Source organism: Neophocaena asiaeorientalis, unplaced genomic scaffold, assembly GCF_003031525.2.
Source record: "Neophocaena asiaeorientalis asiaeorientalis breed wild unplaced genomic scaffold, Neophocaena_asiaeorientalis_V1.1 scaffold523, whole genome shotgun sequence".
Lineage (NCBI taxonomy): Eukaryota > Metazoa > Chordata > Mammalia > Artiodactyla > Phocoenidae > Neophocaena > Neophocaena asiaeorientalis.
In genome coordinates, this window is record NW_020175436.1 from 1,651,597 (window position 1) to 1,660,726 (window position 9,130).

The 9,130-nt window shown below is 44.6% G+C and overlaps 1 protein-coding gene across 2 annotated transcripts in view; it reads left to right on the forward strand.

Annotated features, from left to right (window-relative positions):
- Positions 1-100: 100 nt before the first annotated feature.
- The window catches only part of EPHX2 (epoxide hydrolase 2), a 57,319-nt gene continuing 48,289 nt past the window's right edge, over positions 101-9,130 (forward strand). The window contains exon 1 of one of the 2 annotated variants that reach the window (XM_024767754.1): positions 101-288. In XM_024767754.1, the coding sequence (XP_024623522.1) occupies positions 188-288 (101 nt within the window). In that variant the 5' untranslated portion in view covers positions 101-187. The remainder of the gene's footprint in view (positions 289-9,130) is intronic. The other variant, XM_024767755.1, reaches the window with a different exon arrangement.

Consider the following 9,130-nt stretch of genomic DNA (forward strand, 5'->3'; position numbering starts at 1 on the left):
GGCCAGAACAGAGGGCTGGGAGGAAGCCGGGGCAGGGGCGGAGCCGGGGCCAGGACAGGGGGCTTGGGCGGGGCCGAACTCGACTTGGGAGGCGCCGTCGGCTCGCCGCTGTGGTCCCGCGCCCCGGCCTTCGTCCATCTCCTCGCAGCGGTGTGTAACTGGGTGGAAGGGTGAGGTGCAGGCAGTCATGGCGCTGCGTGCTGCCGTGTTCGGCCTGGACGGGGTCCTGGCGCTGCCCTCGCTCGCCAGCTCCTGGGACCGTGCGGAGGAGGAGCTGGCGCTGCCCAGGTAAGGGGACCCGGGCCGCTGCCCGCACTCAGAAGCCTGCGCGGGTGTGTCCGGGCGGCAGGGGCGCGACCCCTTGGAGAAGTTGCCTTTCGGGACTCCCAGCCCTGGTTTCAGATTGCTGTAGGGCGAGAGCGCTAGGTGAAAGGTTAAAACAATTATTCGACCGTAAAGTACCAGTGTGTGTAACTAGATCCTCTGTCTTTCTGAATGCTGATTATTTAAATCTCTCTAAGGACTCCAAAATTGACCTTTATATTGAAAGCTTTTCTTTTTTTGTGCGTGGTACGTGGGACTCTCACTGTTGTGGCCTCTCCCGTTGCGGAGCACAGGCTCCGAACGCGCAGACTCCGTACGCGCAGACTCCGGACGCGCAGACTCGGCGGCCATGGCTCACAGGCCCAGCCGCCCCGCAGCATGGGGGATCTTCCCGGACCGGGGCACGAACCCGCGACCCCTGCATCGGCAGGCGGACGCTCAACCACTGCGCCACCAGGGAAAGCTTTTCTTAAAGTAAGAGAAATTGCTCCCCGAGCTGACTGCTGCCCGCTTACTTCTCTGTAATGGAATGGATCTTAAAGACCTAAGCTGAGGTTTCTAGAGAAAAAAGTCCTGTGCTCTGCACATTATAACAGTAAACCAGAAACGCCCCCAAAGCCTAAGCACTGGAAAATGATAGACAAGGAAGCATCACCAGTAAACGTGACGTTCAGGAAGAGATTTCAGTGACATCAGAAAATATCTGTTATAATAAGTGCAAAAAAACTAACCCACCAGAGTGTACAACTATTTATACAACATGGAAACTACGGAAAAACTATTTTTCAACTATGGAAAAAAGCTACATGTTGAAAATGCCTGGAAGAAATATACCAAAATATCCCTCTGGCTGCATCAATTTACATTCCAGTCGACGCTGTACAAAGGTTTCCCTTTCTCCACATCCTTGCCAACACACATTATTGCTTGTCTTTTTGATAATAGCCATTCTAACAGATATGAAGTGATATCTCACTATGGTTTTTTTTTTTTTTTGCGTTATGCGGGCCTCTCACTGTTGTGGCCTCTCCCATTGCGGAGCACAGGCTCCAGACGCGCAGGCTCAGCGGCCCAGCCGCTCCACATGTGGGATCCTCCCGGACCGGGGCACGAACCCACGTCCCCTGCATCGGCAGGCAGACTCTCAACCACTGCGCCACCAGGGAAGCCCTCACTATGGTTTTGATTGCATTTCCTGGAAGCTCTTTTAACCACGGTGTTGTTTCACTTTATTTTGTGGGGGCCCATAAATTTTATTTTTTTTAAAAGACATAAAAAGAGAGTAAGCTACAATATGAGATATGTTTGTACCTGTGACCTCGTCAATGTGGGAGTGAACATGACGTGTGAATATAAGTCACAAGTATACTTGTGAGTATACCGGTGAATATACTTGAGAGTATATTTGTGAGTACATAGGTCACAAGTGTACAAGTTTACAGATGTGGGGAATTTCAAAGAGCACTGGTCTCTGAGTCAGACCCAGGTTAAAATCTCAATTCTAACACTTAGCGTTGGGTGACCTTGCTTAACCTGACTTAGTCAACTCAACTGAGACCTCAGTGTTAGTCTTAAAATAATAAAACACCTCCCCCAGAAATTTTTGTGCTAGTTAGATTAGATGACGTGTAAGGTGGGTGGGTAACTGTGTTCCTGATACATCTTTTTATTTATTAAAGTCTCATGCACATTCAGAGTGTTTTGGGCATATTTCGTTCACCTAGTGTGACACTGACTCACACATTCTCCCTGTGACCACGGTCACGATTGTTCCCAGAAGCCATAAACAGGTTATAGCAAACCTAGCTGACCCCAGGAGGTCAGAGTCTGTGACTCTGACCTTATCAGCCTATGGAGTCTGTGAACTAACCATGAAGGTGTGAATTCAGACAGTGAGCCTCAAGGGCCTACCTTGCACTGGGCATTTCCAACTTGCCTGCTATCTGGTATAAAAACTCAGACATCCACAGATGCCATAGTTCAAAATGAAGGCAGTGCCACGAAAGGTACAGAGTTCTTAGTTGCTTCAAAGGAGGGAGAGATTAGGTCGGATCAGGGGGAATCAGGAACCAGAGGCAGACCCTGAGAAGACTGATAGGATGCTGATGAGGAGAGATGTGAAGGGAGGACTTCCCAGGTGAGCAAAGGCTGGGAGGTGGAAAGCAAGGAGAGTTCACAAAACACTGAATATTCCAGCCTAGCCAGACAGGAGGGAAGGCATGAGAGGGAAGTGAGGAAGTTGGCTGGGCCTGCATTGTAGCACCACGCGAAGGTCAGGCTGAGCAGATACCTAATTTGATAGCAGTCGACTCTGAGTTGAGTTGGGGTGGAGATGTAGTAAAATAATTGTTGCTCACCATCAGCTGCGGTGATGGATCAAGTACATTGGCAAGAGGAAAGAGGCCACCGCTCCCAGTTTAAGATTTGAGAGTTTGGCAGCTGGAGGGGGGAACAGTGTGGAGAGATGGTGAAGCCCGGTGGAGACTGGAACGGAAGCAGACGAGACCTTCTTGAGCTAGGAGTTTGCAGGGTCACTGGCATGGAAGACGAAGATGAAGATGAAGAATCCAGGCTGCAGGGCCCAGCCGAGGACAGAGGAAGCCTGTGAGGCTGGTGTTGAAGCTGAGAGTGGATTAGGGGGTGAGGGCCCAGACATCTGTCAATGCCTGCCTGAGGACAAGGTGGTGTGGGGACCAGTGGCTGTGCTGAACTCCAGCAGTGGAGGGATGGTTGAATACCTGGGGTGAAACAGAGGGATGCAGATTCCTCCAGCATCACACAGGGGAAGCAGGGAGAGGGAGCTCCAGTCTCATCTGTGGTCCTCCAGAGCAGAGGCCGCTGAGGGTGTGCTTGCTGGAGATGGTGGTGCCTTGGCAACTGAGGCTGGCATGATCTGGAAGAACCAGGATGGTTCCTTGAGATCCAGATCTGACATGTAGACAGTCATCGTGTGCTTCATTTAATACCTTCTCACCCAGCCTTGTGGATGGTCTGCCTGGCACCACTGGACTGACTGAACCCTTGGAAAGATTAAAGTGTCAGTTTCTTTCAAAAATGTTTACCCTAGAACTTGAGGTGCTTGCCATATGCAATTCTCAGTGAACGTTTTCTGAGCACGAGAAACAAGTGACCAGCCAATACAGAAAGAGTATTTGAGAACCAGAACTTCCTACTCATATGCTGTGTGCTGTTTCAGGAAATATTTATTGAATGTTTCCAGGAGCTTCTGGGGCAGTTCCCAGACTTGGGGTTGCTCTTTGCACCTCTGGGCTTTTCTGTACTCTCTGAGGCATCTTTCCTCATTTTTAATTTTACATATGGGTTTTAATTTGACAACCGGTAACATAAATGCATTCTTATTATGAATATATTCAAATGAACAGAATAATGTAGAACAGGAAATGTAAGTGCCTCTTCACCTTTCCTTGTTCCATTCCCCATCCCAGATATCATCTTAGTTGATACATAGTTCATTTATCCAAAACCGAGGGTTTCGTTTGTTTTCATAATTTTGGGGCAGTAAAATCCGACCTGTCTTCATGTGGTAGCAAGTCTGATCTGAACAACGTGAGGCTATTTATTACCATCATCTTTCCTACTACTGTAAATAATCACACATCTCACTGTAAACATATTAACGAGTTTGATTATGAAGGCTGCTGCAGGCTCTCCTGGAGATGTTACTTAATGTGTGGCACGTCCCCCATCTTACCTTTACAATCGGAAAAAAAATTCTGACTTTTGAAACTCACGTAGTTCTGAGGTTTCAAATAAGGGATCGTCAGCCTGTCACCTATTTATATGAATTTACAGACACATTTACGCATAGATTGGTAGGTAGGTAGATTGGTAGACAGGTAGGTTAAAAAAAACAATAGACTCATAGAACATATATTGTTCTAGGTTTAACATTTTTTACGTAATTTTAACTTTTATTTCATTCGACAGTTGGATATCTTTTGTGTCCATTTACATAGCTCTACCTTGCTCTTTTTAACCACTCCTCAGTATTCCATAATATGGAAGTGCCATAATTTATTTAACCATTTTTCCCTGTTGGTGAACATTTATTTATTTGTTAGTTGTCACTGTTACAAATAATGTCACTAATGTTTCTGTAGGGTAGTTTTCTAAAAGTGGAGTTGCCAAGTAAAAGTGTATGTATTTACATTTAAAATATTGACAGATCCTGCCAAGCTGTTCAAAAAATGCTGTACCTGTCCCGACATTGCATGAGAAGGCCAGCCCAGATCCTCCCTGCAGAGGAGATGGTTCTCTTAAACCTTTTTTTTTAAAAATAAATTTATTTCTTTGTTTATTTTTGGCTGTGTTGGGTCTTAATTGCTGTGCACAGGCTTTCTCTAGTTGCAGCGAGCGGGGGCTATTCTTCATTGTGGTGCAGAGGGTTCTCATTGCGGTGGCTTCTCTTGTTGCAGAGCACGGGCTCTAGGTGCAGTTGTGGCATGCGGGTTTCAGTAGTTGTGGCTTGCAGGTTCTGGAGTGCAGGCTTAGTAGTTGTGGCTCACCAGCTTAGTTGCACCATGGCATGTAGGATCTTCCTGGACCAGGGCTCAAACCCGTGTCCCCTGCATTGGCAGGCGGATTCTTAACCACTACGCCACCAGGGAAGTCCCAACCCTTTTAAACTTTTGCCAGTCAGATGAAGGAAAAACATTACCTTGTATCAGTCTGCATTTTCCTCTCCACTGTTCATTTTTGTTGGCCATTTTTATTTTTTCCTTTGGTTTTTACCTATTTATACCATTTGCCCATTTTTGTATTAGATTGTCACTTTCTTCTTGATTTCTAGGAATTCTTGATTTCTACCACGATGTTTTATGTTTTCTACTTACCATCTCTTCTGCTACTTCTTTTTTTCTTCCTTCTTTTTCCCATCTTTAGTTGGGTTGATCAAGTTCTTTTCTTCCAGCTTCCCTTGGGGAAACATCTTGTTTCTAGTCTTCTTACTGATACATTTTGTTTCTCATTCTCCTTAAGATTACTTTTGTTTTTTTAATATGCATATATAGTAACTCATACTATTAACATAATCTGTTCTGTCAGCAGACATGTTCATTGCTACCAGTGTTTTTCGTATCAATATAATGATGAATTTGTCTGGTGTTTGTCCTGGGTTCCTAGTACAGAGCTTCTAAAAACCCTTGGGATTTCCTGAGCATCAGTGTGTCTTTGTTGATTGCTCTTTTTAACCACTCCTCAGTATTCCATAATATGGAAGTGCCATAATTTATTTAACCATTTTTCCCTGTTGGTGAACATTTATTTATTTGTTAGTTGTCACTGTTACAAATAATGTCACTAATGTTTCTGTAGGGTAGTTTTCTAAAAGTGGAGTTGCCAAGTAAAAGTGTATGTATTTACATTTAAAATATTGACAGATCCTGCCAAGCTGTTCAAAAAATGCTGTACCTGTCCCGACATTGCATGAGAAGGCCAGCCCAGATCCTCCCTGCAGAGGAGATGGTTCTCTTAAACCTTTTTTTTTAAAAATAAATTTATTTCTTTGTTTATTTTTGGCTGTGTTGGGTCTTAATTGCTGTGCACAGGCTTTCTCTAGTTGCAGCGAGCGGGGGCTATTCTTCATTGTGGTGCAGAGGGTTCTCATTGCGGTGGCTTCTCTTGTTGCAGAGCACGGGCTCTAGGTGCAGTTGTGGCATGCGGGTTTCAGTAGTTGTGGCTTGCAGGTTCTGGAGTGCAGGCTTAGTAGTTGTGGCTCACCAGCTTAGTTGCACCATGGCATGTAGGATCTTCCTGGACCAGGGCTCAAACCCGTGTCCCCTGCATTGGCAGGCGGATTCTTAACCACTACGCCACCAGGGAAGTCCCAACCCTTTTAAACTTTTGCCAGTCAGATGAAGGAAAAACATTACCTTGTATCAGTCTGCATTTTCCTCTCCACTGTTCATTTTTGTTGGCCATTTTTATTTTTTCCTTTGGTTTTTACCTATTTATACCATTTGCCCATTTTTGTATTAGATTGTCACTTTCTTCTTGATTTCTAGGAATTCTTGATTTCTACCACGATGTTTTATGTTTTCTACTTACCATCTCTTCTGCTACTTCTTTTTTTCTTCCTTCTTTTTCCCATCTTTAGTTGGGTTGATCAAGTTCTTTTCTTCCAGCTTCCCTTGGGGAAACATCTTGTTTCTAGTCTTCTTACTGATACATTTTGTTTCTCATTCTCCTTAAGATTACTTTTGTTTTTTTAATATGCATATATAGTAACTCATACTATTAACATAATCTGTTCTGTCAGCAGACATGTTCATTGCTACCAGTGTTTTTCGTATCAATATAATGATGAATTTGTCTGGTGTTTGTCCTGGGTTCCTAGTACAGAGCTTCTAAAAACCCTTGGGATTTCCTGAGCATCAGTGTGTCTTTGTTGTGCTAATGAGGTTACTCACTTGGTGGGAGGTTCTGCAGAGCTTCCTAATGGGGGCTGGTCACCAGAAAGGCCCATCTCTGTGATTAGAGGTTTGAGACTTTGCACCTGCCAGAGCTCTAGGGAGGGGAGAACCCTGGGGATTTCGTTCAGACATGTAGCCGATGAGTTAAATCAATCATGCCTAATGAAGGCCCAATAAAATCTCTGTACACTGAGGCTCAGTGGAGCTTCCTGGTTGGTGACCGCATCAATTCGCCAGGAGGATGATGTGCCCTGATTTCATGGCGAGAGGGCCCAGATGCCCTGTGCGCCCTCGCAGACCTTGCCTTCTGTGTATTCTTTAAAATAAAACTTAATAGTAAAACTTAAAAGTAAGTAACACTTTTCAGCGTTCTGTAAGTTCTAGTGAATTATCAGAACTGGAGGGTTGTGGGAACCCCCAAATTTGTAGCCAGATGGTCAGAAGTATGGGTGGCCTGGAGAACCCCTGAGACTGCAGCTGGTGTCTGACGTGAGGGCAGGTCTGTGGAAGACTTGCCTTCAACCTGTGGGGTCTGTGCTAACTCTGGACAGGTAGTGTCAGGATTGAATCGCAGTACACCCATCTGCTATTGGCCAGCTGGGGTGGAAACAAGAATAACATTCTGCCCCACACTGCCACAGCCAGGTTACTTAACCATCCTTCCTTCCAGCCTCTCACGCTCACCCTCACCAGAACTTTCCCCAGGCAGGTAGATTACTTTGCTTCCAGGTTTATCATGAGACAAATCTGCTGCTTCCAGCTCCTTTGCCTAATACAGTTGACCCTTGAACAACACAAGTTTGAACTGCGCAGGTCCACTAGTACATTGGTTTTTTTGGTTCGTTTTCAGTAGTGAATACTACAGTACCACACTATCTATGTGCACCATAGATACCACACTATCTATGTGTACCACTATCCAAGGATTTTGAGGAACCAACTATGGGTTATACAGGGATTTTTGCAGAGGGTCAGTGCCCTAAACCCCAGTGTTGTTCAAGGGTCAGCGGTACATTATTAGCTATGAATGTATGTATTCAGTAGGTGAAGAATCCCTTTGGGGGACAACAATTGAATTCTAGATATAATGGTTGAGTCTCAAGAGTTCAGTTGTGCAAAACTCACTAGTAACGATTATAGTAAACAGTGTAAGATTAAATTTCATATACAACTAATGTTTTCTGGATGATTGAGGAGGATGTGCACAATCTAATCTGATTTAAAATGATGGCTGAGGGCTTCCCTGGTGGCGCAGTGGTAGAGAGTCCGCCTGCCGATGCAGGGGACGCGGGTTCGTGCCCCGGTCCGGGAGGACCCCACATGCCGCGGAGCGGCTGGGCCCGTGAGCCGTGGCCGCTGAGCCTGCGCGTCCGGAGCCTGTGCTCCGCAACGGGAGAGGCCACAACAGTGAGAGGCCCGCATACCGCAAAAAAAAAAAAAAAAAATTGTAAAATGATGGCTGGGAGGGAGAAAGAGGAGTATTGTTTATTGGGTACAAAATTTTAGGTTGTAAAGATAGGAAGATGAAAAATTTCTGGAGATGGATAGTGGTGATGGTTACACAACAATGTACTTAATGGCACTGACCTGTACACTTAGTGGTTAAAATGATCAGTTTTAGGTCCATATTGTTTAATGTATCATTTAAAGCTTGAGTTTCCTTCTTTATTTTCATTTTGGATGATCTGTCCATTGGTGAAAGTGGGGTGTTAAAGTCCCCTACTATGATTGTGTTACTGTCGATTTCCCCTTTTATGGCTGTTAGCATTTGCCTTATGTATTGAGGTGCTCCTATGTTGGGTGCATACATATTTGCAATTGTTATATCGTCTTGTAGGATTGATCCCTTGATCATTATGTAGTGTCCTTCTTTGCCTCTTGTAATAGTCTTTATTTTAAAGTCTATTTTGTCTGATATGAGAATTGCTACTCCAGCTTTCTTTTGATTTCCATTTGCATAGAATATCTTTTTCCATCCCTTTACTTTCAGTCTGTATGTGTCCCTAGGTCTGAAGTGGGTCTCTTGTAGACAGCACATATATGGGTCTTGATTTTGTGTCCATTCAGCCAGTCTATGTCTTTTGGTTGGAACATTTCAACCATTTACATTTAAGGTAGTTATCAACATGTATGTTCCTATTACCATTTTCTTAATTGTTTTGGATTTGTTATTGTAGGTCTTTTCCTTCTCTTGCGTTTCCTGCCTAGAGAAGTTCCTTTAGCCTTTGTTGTAAAGCTGGTTTGGTGGTGCTGAATTCTCTTAGCTTTTGGTTGTTTGTAAAGCTTTTAATTTCTCTGTCGAATCTGAATGAGATCCTTGCTGGGTAGAGTAATCTTGGTTGTAGGTTTTTCCCTTTCATCACTTTAAATATGTC